Source organism: Tasmannia lanceolata, unplaced genomic scaffold (assembly GCF_043159265.1).
Source record: "Tasmannia lanceolata isolate RefF3 unplaced genomic scaffold, GAP_Taslan_0.1 ptg000018l, whole genome shotgun sequence".
NCBI classification, from domain to species: domain Eukaryota; kingdom Viridiplantae; phylum Streptophyta; class Magnoliopsida; order Canellales; family Winteraceae; genus Tasmannia; species Tasmannia lanceolata.
In genome coordinates, this window is record NW_027518695.1 from 16,043,066 (window position 1) to 16,058,606 (window position 15,541).

At 38.6% G+C, this 15,541-nt stretch overlaps 1 protein-coding gene across 2 annotated transcripts; it reads right to left on the bottom strand.

Annotated features, from left to right (window-relative positions):
* Positions 1–521: 521 nt before the first annotated feature.
* On the bottom strand, positions 522–15,040 carry LOC143851703 (uncharacterized). Of its 2 annotated transcripts, none has more exons than XM_077361186.1 (9): positions 14,828–15,040; positions 14,334–14,537; positions 9,062–9,147; positions 6,793–6,846; positions 3,221–3,484; positions 3,077–3,139; positions 2,751–2,819; positions 2,620–2,665; positions 522–776 (listed from the first exon to the last, which is right to left on the bottom strand). In XM_077361186.1, exons 1-9 carry the CDS (start codon positions 14,985–14,987, stop codon positions 715–717), a joined length of 1,008 nt encoding a protein of 335 aa, XP_077217301.1. In that variant the 5' UTR covers positions 14,988–15,040; the 3' UTR covers positions 522–714. The 2 variants fall into 2 exon arrangements, with proteins under 2 accessions (XP_077217301.1, XP_077217302.1); XM_077361187.1 differs by having other exon boundaries at positions 14,853–15,019.
* Positions 15,041–15,541: the final 501 nt, after the last annotated feature.

Here is a 15,541-nt window from a genome sequence, read left to right on the forward strand (position 1 = left end):
TTTCGAGAGAAAACTAACAAGTTATCAAGTAACTTTGGCTAGGATGTCATGCTCGAAAAGAAAATGTTTTTCTGGTTTTTGGTTGTAGTTTGCATGTTGGGTTTCGGCCACTACCGGCAGTCTGAATCGGGTTTTGATTGTAATGCTTGTCGAAAATCTAACCCTGAAAATGTTCATATGGACATAACATTCATAAACTTTCTAAAATTCCAACTGTGTATAATGTAATGTATGTGGGTAAGACCTAGGACACTCTGATGGAATCGGATCCATTGACGAAGACATTAAAACTAGGATCCGATGCACACTCCACATAGGATCCGAAAAGAGATTCAAAAGGGCTCGAGACCCACATAGGTGGATCCGATCCAAATTGGATCCGTTGCTCATGTTCGTACAATTTGAGCATGAACCTGTCACTGAAATCTGTAGCAAGATTTAAGTGGCACGCCGAGGGGCTTGACCCATGGAGGAAGCAAGTAACATTCTGCAATCAACTCTGATAAAAGATGGATAAAAACTGATCCATAATTCTAAAATTTATTATTTCTCCCAAACAGTTGATTACTGAAAAATCTCTGAAAAAATATCACTTATTAAGTATCTACGCTCACTGGTCGGCAAAACAGAAAAATTATATTGATTGAGAAGCGGGGGGACATCCAAACCTGCATGAGAAAACAATGGAAGTAACCACTGCTTGAAAAATGAAGCTCACTTGATCCCATGAAATGAAGGCAAGACAGCAACAAGTGGATCTCCATAGCCAACTGCTTCTGCAAATCGGATAAAGCAAATAAAAGAAAATAATCAATGAGGGTTCTTTATTGTGTTGCAGGTGTATTTGTGTAATTCTGTGTAAGCTTCATGCCCCGTTTTTTTTTTCCTTTTTTTCTAATTTTTTGCTTTGAAAGACGAGAACTTTTCCTTAGTAGGTAGTCTCAGATTAAACATTCAACTCAAAGTTTTTTTTTTTTTTTAATAAGATAGCGTAATTTTCTTAAAGCACAAACCAACCATATCACGTACAGCAGGGACGAGACATCCCAACGAGTGTATATAGCCCCTAATCCCAAAACAAAGGTCCCACCTAGACCAACACCATCCCAACATCACTACCTTCTACCAGATAAGGGCAGGTAATCATCACCTCTTCTTTCTCTGCTCCCTCTTTCCCCAACTTATCTGCTTGTTCGTTTGTTGACCACTTCATATGAATAAACTCACCTATAAACAGGCATAGCTCACTAATTTCTGCTATTATGTCTGCCAACTTCCACAGACAAGAAGCCTTTATTCCTTGCCCAAGACATTAGCAGAATTCCCTTTAATAATTAAAGGACCAGTCATGAAGCTCATGAACCGTCTCAGTCCACAAAGAAGAGCTCTCTCTTCTGCCTCATTAGAATCACACACACCCATTGGTCAACAGAATGATAGTAGAGTGCGCCTATTGTTATTGCGGAATAATCCACCAATACCTGCTCATCTTACATTTCCTTTAGAGCTTCTATCAAAATTAAACTTCGCCATTCCTGAAAGAGGAAGGAGGAGGTCGCCATCTTGGAGAAATTTTAGTCTTCACCATTTTTTTCTTTCATAGCTGTTCTCCAATATCTAACAAAGCCCGCCTACGCTGTAAGTAAATAGTATCTCTCCATTTCTTCCCCATGAAATGAGGTTTATTTTTATTTCAGTTACTAATTGAGCTAAGTATGGGTCATTGGTTGAAACTGTGTTTAAAATATAGGTCTGGTTGCATCAGCCAAAAGTTTTGATTGGAATAATACTATTATCACGAGAAATACTAGGCGCATCCAGTCTATATGGATCTTCGGTTCAAAATGTGTTAAAAAAAATATATGTTTTGGTCGTATCAGCCAAAAGTTTCAGATGGCATAATAGCATTCTCATGAGAAATAATACAGTAAACCTATTACCTACCAAAAAAATAATAGCATTTTCATGAGATATTATACACTTGGTTTTGGGATCACATACTGAAGACACTGTGCCACGGGGACATTGATACTGACAAACTCATCTATCTAGGATCAAATGACTGCACATGTGAAACCGCTTTGGCACTCCTCTATTTATCATATTAAAGATGGCCATATTTTTGTTTGACCATTGGTTATGGTGTTCAAACGCAGATATAATTGTTGATACAGACAGACCTTAGAAATTTCATGGGAACATAGATACAGACGCAGCTGGAGATACTGTATCTATATCATATTGTATTGTATCTGCATGGACACCTTGGCATGGTAGAATAGAAGTGTCCAAGAAGCTTTCATGTGGATTGAGGGTGTAAATGGGCCAGTCCTGGACCAAAGTTATGGTCAAATAATGAAGTAGCAAAATCCCAAACCCCATTTGATTTGAATGTATATTTCGGGAGAGCATAAATTAACAACCCCCCCCCCCCCCCCCCCCCCATGACAAAAGACAAATGCAATCACTAAGGGGGGGGGGGGGGGCATTTACAGTTTACAGTTAAAAGGAGCGCGCGCGCACACACACACACACACACTATCTTACTTGGTGGAGCTGACATTAGAAAATCACACACACAAATTATCTTACTTGGTGGAGGTGACATTAGAAAATTACCTCCATCCTTGAATAGAAGCTTTAAAACTTCCCCAGCCACATCTGACTGCTCAGAAGAAGACAAGAAACAAGTATAAAAAGCATGCAATCACAAAATACAGCAATTGAGAAATGTGAGAGCAAAGACTCACTCTAACTGGAAGCTCATTGCCAAACTGATCCAAATAGCCAATAACTTGTCCCTCTTTGATTATGTCCCCCTGTTTATTTCAAGGCGTAATTTTCAAGAACTAAGTGACATTAATCGCTATATATACTAATGCAATCATCACGATAAGTTACAAATTGTGATCTACTTGTCTAAGGAAGGAAAATTTCATTGCAAATTGTCTTTGGCTCCGGTAACACAGCCGAGAACGAACTCTGTGGGTTTGGGGGTTATCAAATTTAAATATTTATCAAATGTTAAAAACTCTGGAAGACAAAAGAAAATCAGTGAGAGGTATTATAACCATACCTCTTTACAAATAGGAGGTTGTTTCTTCCCTTTCACTGTTCTCCCCCTTCTAAATGAACCAACCTAGCAAAACGGGAACAATGGAAATTTTGAGATTGCTATCAGATTAAGAACTCAGAGGACAATGTGATCAACAACCCATACCGTAGGAGATGATACTAGAACATATACATTTGATCCAGAACCTTCTAAAGCTGCAAGTTTTGATGAGATTGCCTGAGAGACATTTGCAAATGGATTGGTAGTAATTGGGGAGGAATTCTGTGGCAAAGCTGGGGGTGGAGCAGCAACAGATTCAATCATGGGTTTGCTTGGAACAGGTGGTGGTGTTGAAGGCGATACAATGGGGGGTGTTGGAGCTTTATTACTTCCTATGTTTCGTTTCAGATGCATTTCAAAGTCTCCAACCTGTAGAAGAATTAACCCATCATCAGTGTGCATTTATATTGGAAATCTATGCAGTTTAATGTTCTAACGGACCTGAAATATGGAAGCTGAAAATGCTCATCAAAATGAATAACAGTTTGTCATAATATTAAAATGGGATTTGCTAGGCAATTTTGCGGAAAGCCATTACGCAGCTGACTTTTGCATGAGAGAACAGCCACCTCAGATGAATTAAATGAATAAGACAAAATTTGTGGAAAAGGGAGCCTGAGGTGGCTGTTCTCTCCTGTAAAAGTTAGCTGCAAAATGGCTTTTCATGAAATTGCCTAGCAAATCCCTATTAAAATATATGTTTTGCAGTGGATGTCTTAAAATATGCACAGCTTAACCTTACCGAGAATATCATGTATGCTAGAAATCCTGAAGAATTTCAAAGGATAGTTTTTACTAGATTCAAAAATGCATAAAGCTGTTTGAATCTAATATATTTTCTCATGAAGCACGCATATTGCAATTGCTGATAATAATATGGTTAATGTTACATAGGTGGTCCACCGTGAGAATCCTAGCAAGGCACAAAGTCCAACATAATGCAAGAACACTGGGCGACATAGAGATTATCTGATGCATGCAGCCACACTGTTGAATGTAAACTGACTCAAATCCTTCGTTCACTCTATCGAAAAATGTTTGTGAAATCTGACATCCTGCATGATCATATCATTCTTTTTTTGGAAGGATTTGCCCACGCTCGCCTCATGGGAGGCCATTTGAACAAGGCAAGATAATCCTTCAAGGGTCGACGCAGCACCATGGGCCAAGCCAAAGGCACACTCTGTCACCAAAACCCAAACCCATGCAGAATCTGCAGCTCTTATGAAAAGCCTCCAAACCACACATGATCACTGTCCAAACTGTGGCTCCAGAGAAGTGGTAAGTGTCGCTGGAAGCCCATCCACCCCATCTGATACCGTACTTCTCCACCATCATTGCGCACCGTAAGTGACAACCTTCCTCTCTAAATCTCCGAAGTCACTTACCTTGCACAGCCTTATTCATTGCTCTAAGACTCCTAATACCAAGGCCCCCACCCTGCCTCCCAATAGACCAGATTGTAACGCACGCTCCCATCCTTGTAATCCCACAGAAAAATCGTCTACAGCGGGTCGATCATATCAATCACATTGATTCGGCAATAGAAAATAAATATGAAATACACAACGGCATTTTCAGTAATAATGGGGTCATGGCAGCTGTTCTCCCAAGTTACTAATTATATTTCCTATTATTCTCAAGGTTCCAAAAGAAAATCACTTTGGAGAAGTTCTATACTGTCAAATTTGGAGTTAGTTATACTGAATTGATAATATCAGACCACCACCTCTTCTAGATCCTTCTATCTAGGACTATCTCTGTATTCTCATTTTTCTTTAATAAAATTAAGCCCCCCCACTCCCACCTCCCACTCCGCCCTTTCCCCAACACACACACAAACGCACACCACCACCACCCAAAAAATACGGTACACCTATTCTTTTTGTGCACTTTCTTTCAACTTTATTTCTACTTGTATTACCCGTCAAAAACAAAGGAAAAACAAATAAAAAATTAATATCTCTAGAGGAATACAATTAATGAGAAATTTTCAACAACAATATCTGTTAATATGCGTAAAGACATCAAGCAACCAATTCCATAAATCCAATCTGTTTTTTCAAAAGTCCTTAAAGCCTACACGAAACCATGAAATTTTTACATTCATTAAATATGTATGCATCTATATTCCAGCAGGAGAAGGTATAATATTTCTAACTAGACACCATGTGAAGGTAATACTAGTGAGTTAGAGGACCTTAGATGTTAAACCTCAAATAGGGGATCACATGCAATTCCGAATTCAGGTAAACCTAAAATAACAAGGATATACACAAATGTTATGGTACCGAAAGATTCTATCAATGAGAAAGAATTTTATGATAGCGACTCACTCACAGAATAAATTCTTCCATTTTTATTTTTTTTGAGAAGTAACAGTTTTATTAAGAGTTGTAAGTGAATTCCATTACAGGGGAGGAGGCATCCCACCCAATGCAAGAAAAAAATCAATGATCCAAACCCGCCTACCCACTCCCCTTTTATATACAAACAGCTCAACTACCTACCTCCAGATCCAAGATCAGCGCCTGATATAGGTACAATTCAATCAACTGAAACCAGATAAATAAAGGTAAGAGAAGTTATTCCTTACAGCCTGTTCCTTGACCATTTAGCTGGTGATGATCCGTAAGGCATTTAGTTGGCGGTAGAGTAATTACTACCATTATCTTAGTGAGGCTTTGTCAATATATATTGCTTTTTTCTAATGGAAAAGCATTTTATTGAAGAAAGGAGAGAAACCTGCAACCAAGATGGTCGGATACAAGCCAAAGGCAAAAAACAGGATACACCATTTCAAAAAAAAAAAAAATCCATTTCAAAAAAAGATGGTCGGATACAAGCCAAAGGCAAAAACAGGACCACAAATATATTTATCCGAAAATGAAGCAGCTGCCATCTTAAGTTCTTAACCTTAGATATCAATTGCACCGGCGAAAAGTATAAAACAAGCTATTTTAGGACCTAAAGGAATCATGTATTCATTACCCCAGGTAAAAGATTCTTGCAACTATCATTCAAAAAACGAAAAAAAAATCTTGCAACTATAATCTCCAAATACTCCTTTATCCATCCATAGAGCCCGAAACTGGTATGGAAAGCATCCCAAAGACTACACAGTAGGGTCTAATATTAATGTTAAGTGCATTGATCACTTCCTTTTAAAAAAAATGCATTGATCACTTGCGTTAGCAACAGAATGCTGTCAAAGCTTGATCCCACATTCCTGAATATGACGACATGTCTCCCCCCTCCCTCAACTAAAGTAAAAACCAACAAAAAGAAACCACTGTTTGGGCTACTTTCTCTATCAATCCTCCATGCATGCCAATGTGACCTAGTTGAAACAACTCACAACAAGTCTTAAATACTGATAGGGAACAATTTCCAGGAAAATAAAAAATAAAAGAAGCCTATATCAAGAAATCTGTAATACTGTGATGCAAAAGACTGACCCATAGAACTAATGCCACATAATGTTCTAGAAAAATCATAGATTCACAGTTAGTTGATAACCAACAAATAGATTTCAAACATTTATCGTTTTAATTTGGTAGCTAAACAAAAATTATTATTCTCTGATAGAAGACATTGATTGGCACTTCTGACATACACTGTTGAATGACAAAAAATGCAAATAAAGCAGTCATAGAACAATTAGAAAACAACCGCACCTTTACTTTTAGTTCCGCAACATCTGTCTCGTCACACACTTCCAGGATCAATGCCTGCAATGGGAACCAGAGGTCATGAATTCTATCCATGTTCAAGATAAAAAATGGAAAAAGCATACTTTTTAAAAAGAAAAAATGGTACGAGATGTGGTGATTAAATCTGACCCAAATACAGACCTAACGTCAGTATGTGAACCTCAGAAAATTTGATCCAAATACAGACCTAACGTCAGTATGTGAACCTCAGCCTGAATAAAGCATCAAACATATATTTATTTATTGGTAGTGAGCATACAAAAAAGAATTGCTGCGAGAAAAGGAAACTAAGGCACTAAAACAAACATATTTGGAAGGTTCAGAGAAGTTAAAAGGAGAACCATAAATGGTTTTACATTAACCCACAGGTGCCCGCCCTGTGAGGCCAAAGTGGGCTCAGCGGTCAGCCCCCATTTGAATGACGCTAGGGGTGTTTCACCTAGAGGAGATACTACGAGTCATCGGTCCCATATTCCCTCTCCGCCCTGGTTGATTGGACTTTGTAACCTAAAGCAAACTTTTTAATTTTTCTTTCAACTGGAAGAACCTCCCTAACTTAGATCCAACAGAAACCATGGAGTTCATGAGAAATATCATTAGATTCGATGTCACTATTGGGATTAGGCCTTTCTTTCTTTCTTCTTCTTTTCGAATTGCTAGGCCTATCAACCATAGAAGACTGAGGACGGTGTAAATGTTCCATTCATTACGGCAGTTAGAACGGGAGAATGAAGGCTTTCCAATGAGCAGGAATTGCAACTCATTGGATCTGAACCACCTCAAGAAGTCTCATGTTTTATAAATCATAATATCAAAATAGAAGTCAGATATCTCTGAATACAATTTTCTAGGGTGTCTATAAAGTATATGCCTCGAGGTAATAACATCTGCATTCCCATGCTTTGATAATGGCACAGAGATAGTACGACCTATTATAACCATATTATTATGTAAAAGTATTAACTTTTTATAATTGATTAAAATATATTGCCAAATCCATGAATGAATCCATTGCTTGAGATTTGCCGAATTCTACATTCAATGCCCGTGTCAGATTCTAACACTCATGAACCCGTCTAACACTCATGAACCCGTACCCATCAACATAAATTGCTTCTCCCGGTAGCCATGGTGCATCATCTGCAATATTTTGATTATACAATTACTTAAATAGAAGCTTAGGAGGAGCAAGGCAGAAATATTGATGTAGTCAAAAATTAGCTTTTGAGTTTTGACTAAGGACTTGTTTAAACTTTAAAGGAATTTTTAGCAGTGGAGAAGGACAAAATTGGCTAGATGACGCGAATGTAACATCTCAATAAAATAAAGGAAATTTGGTCATTTAACCTTAAATGCGTAGACCTCCAGCTTGGAGTAATTATGATAGTTTTCATGAAAGTTGTTTCATTAAAAGTGCAGTTTGTTCTTTTCGATGTATTGAAAATTGTATGTGCATGGGGTATTAGAGTTTTCAGCATGCCGTGAAACAAGACTTTTACTGTTATCCTAGCTTTTATAAATTGTGTAGGTTCTAGGTTTCATTCATTAATGTTTTTTAGGGCGTTGTATAAGCAATTTATCTCTTGCAGAAGCACGCATGCACGCACAGACACACACACACACATGCGCACGCACACACACACACACAATATATATATATATATATATATATATATATATATATATATATATATATATGGCTGGACTTCCCTTTTGTAAGAGTGCTATTTTGATTAATGGAAACTATATTTAATTGCTAAAACATTTTTGTTCAGTAGAGGTCATCATTGGTCACTAAGGTTCTTCTTTGTATTTAATTCCCCTTTGTTGTATAGCATTAATGTTATCCTAAGGTGTGGATTCACCATTACACGGATACAAAAACAAAGAAGTACCATGAAACAAAAATACAAATTGAAAAAATTTAGCCCAAAATTTGTACATCGATCATATTGAAGAATTGCCTAATACAGAATTTATTGCAGAAACATAGACCAGAATTGCATCTAAATCATTACCATAATTATTCATGGAGTGAGCAATATATTAGACTGACTTTGCAGCACAGGCTTACCACTTTCCCCCAAATAAAAACCTCCCTCATCTTGACCAGTGGCCAGATTATATGAAATACACTCGAGTAACAAACCGAAACAAGCAGTTTTCATGTGCAACCAAAATTTTGCATTGTTGCACTAAACTTTAGAAAAAAAAAATAACACGTGAATCTGACCTCAAAACCACGAGGAAAAGTAGTACTCCGCAGATTTTTCTTCTCCAATGGTCCTTGTGAATTAATCTCTGAAGAAACAGGAACAGCTGCATGGAAGACACGCTTTAGAATGCAAGTCCAGATATTAATTGTAGAACATATATAAATTATACTTTCAGCATATTCTTCGGATCAATACAAAAAATCAGTACCCAACTCTGGTCATAAGAAATAAGCCAATAATACCCAACTCTGTTCATAAGAAATGAGCCTAATACTACCATATAATTATCCAATATCCCTTTTGTTAGAGGGTATTTCAGTCCTTTTACATGTAACCCTATTCACTTGTGTGTGTGTGTGTGTGTGTGTGTGTCATTTTACATGGGAGCTTCCTCAAGAAGACTCCATCTTCTCCCTCACTTCTTCTTCTTCTTCTTCTTCTTCTTCCCCACAATAAGATGGTATTGGTGCTGATCCATTGAACAAAAGAAAAAAGAAAAAAGAAAAAAAGGAAGAAAACCTCCCTCACTCCCTCCCTCTCTCACTCTCTCACACCCCCTCCCTCTCTCGCGCGTTACCCCCCCTTCCATTCTCGAGTGCATCACAGCCCCCCTTTGTGGCTAAATCGAGCGCAAAGGGAGAGTATCGAGCTATGGCTCACTCATGTGGAGAGTTGACATGGTTGAGATCTCTTCTGACACAGATTGGTGTTAATTCTTCTTCTTCATCTCCAGTGCCTTTGCATTGTGATAACAGGCCAGCGCTTCATATCGCCTCTAATCAGTAGGGGTGGACATGGCTCGGTTTGGTTCTACCCAGAACCGAACCAACCCCTATCGGTTCCCAAAACCTGGAACCAGAACCGAGCCATTGACCCATGGAACCTAACCAAACCAGAACTGAACTTGATCGGTTCGGTTCGGTTCTGGGTTTGCCCAACTTTTTTTATGTTTTTATTTTTCATTTTTTTGCTGAAAAATTCATAAGAATAACTTCATCTGCGGTAATTATGCACCAAAGCATTCATTTCATAAACTCAGAATCATCAAAATTAATTTCTATTCCTCAATCAATAACAAAAACCCAACACCCAACACCATAACCCCCAATCAATATCCACCATAAATGCCACAAATCTCGAACCAGCTATACAAACAAGAAATACATCAATTGTTTAAACAATCCACCAAAGTAAAATTCAAAACCCTATTCTTTCATTGTTTTCTAAAAATTTTAATGTTTTTGGTTCTCGGTTCCATACTCCAAAACCACAACCGGACCAAAACCACACGGTTCCCAAACCTTTGAACCAGAACCGAACCACCATCTTTTAGAACCGAACCGAACCAAAGAGGCCGGTTCGGTTCGGTTCCTCGGGTTGGACCCGAACCGTGTCCACCCCTACTAATCAGTGTTTTATGAGAGGACGAAGCATATTGAGGTTGATTGTTTGTGAGAAGCTTCAAAATGGAGAGATTAGTACCATCTTCACTGGGTCTGCAGATCAATTGGACAAAGTGTTCACTAAACCATTGAAAAAATCCACGTTGAAAGATATTTGTAACAAGCTGGGGTTGTATGATACATAAACTCCAGCTTGAGGGGGAGTGTTAGAGGGTATTTTGGTCTCTGTACTTGTAACCCTATTCTCTTGTGTGCCTGTGTGTCTATATATATAGAGAGAGAGAGAGAGAGAGAGAGAGAGAGAGAGAGAGAGATGTTTGTGCGCTCGAGCACATCTAGCTTATATGCGCTCGAGTGCACAAAACTCATGTGGGATGATCCAAAGCATTCATTTGAAATGCCCTTACATAGATAGGCTGTGTACCAAAAATCAGCTCCATAGGATTATCCTAACCCATCTATTTGTATCTGTCCATTTTGACCTCCACAAATGGATGGGTTAGGATAATCCTATGGAGCTGATTTTTCATAGACACCCTATCTATGTAAGGGCCTTTCAAATGAATGCTTTGGATCATTGGAAAAATGTGGGCCCACACTGTTTGTGCACTCGAGCGCATATAAACTTATAAGTGCTAGAGCGCACAAACAGTTTGCTCATGTGTGTGTGTATCATTTTACATGAGAGCTCCCTCAATCTCCCTCACTTCTTCTCCACAATAAAACCTTTCAAAAGAGGATGATGCAACAGTTAACTAGAGATTTTTTCTCTTTTTGGGTAGGTATGCTAGGCTGACCCCACAACCTCTTAGATGCCACACCCTCACAATGGACCTTTTAAATGAGATACGAATCATTCCATGTAACCTAGAGATATTGAGACCCTGTTCTCCATTTTACATCTTTTCCATTCAATGTGTTTTTAATTTGGGTAATTTGATTATGGTCTACGACTTAAATATGTAAAACTTTCATATGGTTCTAAGATAAGGATACGGACACAGACAAGGGCATAGAACAGAGATGCGACTCAGCAGTTTTTCAAAATGGATATGGATATGGGTATCTTGTACCATGAGATAGCTCATTAAGATCATATTGGCATACTCTCCCAAAAAAGAAAGAGCAGACCCCATTGAAGACAGGAGTGAGGTACAACAAGGCCATTTCCGTCCACCACCCTTCTCACAGAGCCGTACATGGACGTTACCGCTCATACAGCTCCCAGAACACAGGACATCTATAAATGAAATTCTACAAACTAGATTTAATATAAACGGCGGAATTGATAATGATTTAATATAAACGGCGGAATTGATAATGAATTTACCACCTTAGCCAAGTCAAGAGACTACTACCCCTATAGCCTGTAAAGCCGCCCTAACTTCCGCCTCATTAGAATTAGCAAAACCTATAGGATTGGAGAAAGCCCAAATCATGGCACCAAACTCGTCTCTAAGGAGACTACCAATCCGAGAGGGACCAGGGTTGCCAAGACTACATCCATCAAAGCTCAGTTTGAAGCATTCAATAGCCGGAGGACTTCATTGACGGCCACCAATCTTAGCACGGTCGCCACTAGAACAAACCTCCCTCCAACCATACCAAGGTCATGAGCCGAGATAAATTTAAATTTGGGAAGGGATCTAGCCCGAGAGATAGTCAAAGCCATAGCCATGGTGAAGATATGATGAGGACTTTTGCTGACAGCTTTAAATACTCTAGTATTTCTCTCCTTCCATACCAACAGCTAACAAAGTCCGCCAACTGAGCAGGAAACACCCAATTAAGTCCAAACTGAAAATGGGTCTTGCACGACTCTGATTTTGGATCCCCTTCAAATGGAAACCACCAGCTACAATTAGTTAATGGCATCCATCAACATATATCATTTGGAGTTCAGCCGATTTAAGCTAGTATTACCTTAAATACTCTAGTATTACCATTAAAAAAAAATCATATGGAGTTCAGCCGATTTAAGCTACAACCAACCCACATTCCAGCCATACATGGGTGTACCCTTGATGAACTCAGAACACATGAAATTACCAACATCTGTCTTTTAGTTTTACTAAAATCAGTGTTTAAAAACGCGGATTTGACGCGGAATGCGGCCAGGAAAAATCCTTGTCGACTCAACGCGGACGCGGCCAAGAACGCGGTTGACGCGGTCATAACTTGGGAGTGTCGAAGGAGTTTAATGACTATGTAGGGCAAAACGCGGAATGCGGATGTGGTGCAATGCGGAACGCGGCCAAGGCAAAAAGGAGTCAACTCGGGGGAGTTCCTTGTCGAGTCAAGGAGTTTTTAAACACTGACTAAAATGTAACAAAAGAAACACATAGAAACAGATAATGTCTCAGAATAATGAATCACAACCAAGGGGTGGCTGGGAAGTAAACGATGACTAAATAGATGGAAATAACTTGCTTGCAACAAGGAAAAAGTATTGAAAATTTCAGGAGGCAGGGTACTTGCAATATCTGCTCTTGGCATTCTCATTTTCAAGATACCCCGGCCAATTTCCTTGTCTTCTTTGATCAGTCCAAGACGTCCTCCTAAACCTAAGTTTTCATTGTTACTTATACTAAATCTATGAGAGTTGAAAAGAGAAAATCGCCCTCACTTAAATTGCTGCCAAAACACGATGGTTTTGGGTAAAAATGTCCAAAACTTCTCTTATATAATGATAGGAGCAACCTCTCTAATAGAATCAAAGAAAATATCCTTGCCTTAGCTCGCCGACGGCCAAACAACCTTACTCCAATGCCAAGTCTAGTAGCTCTGCGTCACACCTACATGAAGATTTTCTCATTTGTTGACAAGATCTACAATCGGCTGGAGAGGGAGTCGGTGTCGTATCAGCATGTTCGTAGATCGGCTAATTCCAATGCCGATCAACTAGCTCAGCCGGGTGTTGAAAGAATAGTTTCAAAACTCCCTTGCATCATCGTGGACTCCCCTGAGTCTACACCCTTTTATCATGGCCGAATTCTTGTCCGTGTCCACGTTTTGCCCTAAAAAGTCATTCAAAACTCCTTTGACTCTCTCAAGTTATGACCGCTTTATGTTTGTTTACAATACCTCTCTTTTATTTTTTATTTTTTTTACCAATCGAGATCATTCAGAAAAGTGATGAGTGAATATGTATGTATTCATTCAAAGGATTAAAGAAAGCTATCAGAATATGGTAATATGCAACATAAATAAGAACATTTGATGGATCAAAAGATAGTCTACCAGTCATAAGAAGAAAATGCATGCATATTTAGGAAGATTATTTAAATATGTGTTAAAGTATAAAAGATAAATAATGCCTTTCTCCAACAGCTTAAGCTTTTGGGGAAGTTGGTAAGTTAACAATAAGCATGCCTACCACTTTTTTTACCAGAAGTGAAAGATGTGTGTGTGTGTGTGTGTGCGCGCGCGCGCGCACTTGTTGCACACTATGCCACAGTTCTAGCAATCGCCAGCCACAATTCTAGCAATCGTCATCTAGTCAGAAATAACCTTATCAGTCAAAGATAAGCACACTTGAATTTTATGAAATAACCAACTTCTGAACTTTTTCAGATGATCAAACCCTAAAGTTTTTAAAGAAATGGACCAAATAGTCAAATGCCGATGTCCCAATGCCTAAAAAACCTTGCAAGTTTTAGAAACAAGAAAATACCCATGTTTATTCAGAAGATAATCTGAATCTCCACAAATATATTAGACCAAACATAAGTGATTTAACAGAGAAAAACACAAATTCATCTACTCTGAACAATCAATCTCTCACACTCCTAAGAATTCAATGAATGGTCACCAAAAAAAAAAAAGGGAAGATCACGACGGAGATACCAGATCCCCAACAGATAATTGAAACTAGAAAGAAACTCACCATCAGATGCCAAAGCTGATGTTGTTTCTGAGGCCTTAATATATGGCAGAAATGATCCTTTTCTATCAATGGGAGAGGTAATGAGCCTCTGACCTATTGTCATCCCTTGAGTGAGTAAAGGCTTGTTTGAGACAGCATTATGTATAGGAATCGCACCAGGCTTCTCAAGGAAGGACTGCCCAAGTGGAATTATCCTAAAATTACCTGTCATTTAACAGTAACATATAGAATGTGAATTGCAGAAACAGCACTTTCATGAAAAATCAAAGCAGAAACATCGTTTGTAATAGGTTAAAGGAACTAAAAGATAAGATCAAATACTGAAATATTGAAATCAATATTGAATGATTATCAAAATCAACAATCACAGGGAAAATCATAGACCAACGTGAGCTCCAATGCTTTCATTAGATCTAACTAAAGATATCACCAAAACAAGAATACAGACAACTGCCACAAACATTTCGCTAAATTAAATGAAGAGGTGCACATACAGAGAGAGTGGGGGTGCGAAATTACAGTGAAAATAACGAAGAGACGCTGCAGCTTCCATGGGGGAATCGGAGGAGAAGAGCGAGGGGTTGTTGCTGATAACGGTTGAGTTTGATTTTTTAAGTGTAAATGTCCTCGAAATGTCCGCCCCCTCCCCAGCATTAGTTTCTCCGCCCCCCTTTATTTCTGAACAAGGGGGTTTTGCTAAAATGTACCCCCGGTGCGTATTACGCACGACTTTGCTTCTTTGGTCCCGTACCAGTATTTAAATAATGTGGGACCCATCACTAGTAAAGGGTTCTTTTTTAACAGAGAGAAATTGTATGATGCCCGACCGTTAAAATAAAGGGCGGATAGAGACAAATCCTATCTCTTGATTTTATTTCACCTTTTCTCAGTTCAAAAACCAAGGCAGCAGATTTTGTCTTCTTCCGCCCTTTACATTTTGACAGTCGGACATCCTATTACGGGACGAATCACCTTATAATGTTCCTTTTTCAGTTTCCTTTCTTAGGGAAGGCAACCAAAGTGAGACTAAATATTATTTTCAATGAAATGACAAAACATTATATTCCATGTTGAATCACTCCGTCTCTCATAAATGACATACTTCCTTTTCACAGAGGATGGTTTGATTGGTTCAGACTGCCAAGCAAAGGAAGTTATGGAACCCACACTTCCATATAATATAGGGGTTGTTAAGATTGCTGATATCA

Bases quoted from the DNA above. Each gene is read 5' to 3' on its own strand.
- LOC143851703 (XM_077361186.1), bottom strand. From the start codon at position 14,987: ATGCTGGGGAGGGGGCGGACATTTCGAGGACATTTACACTTAAAAAAT. The intron at 14,538-14,827 runs GTATGTGCACCT...GTTAAATGACAG, and splicing joins TTCGCACCCCCACTCTCTCT to GTAATTTTAGGATAATTCCA. The intron at 2,820-3,076 runs GTATGGTTATAA...TGAAATAAACAG, and splicing joins AACCTCCTATTTGTAAAGAG to GGGGACATAATCAAAGAGGG.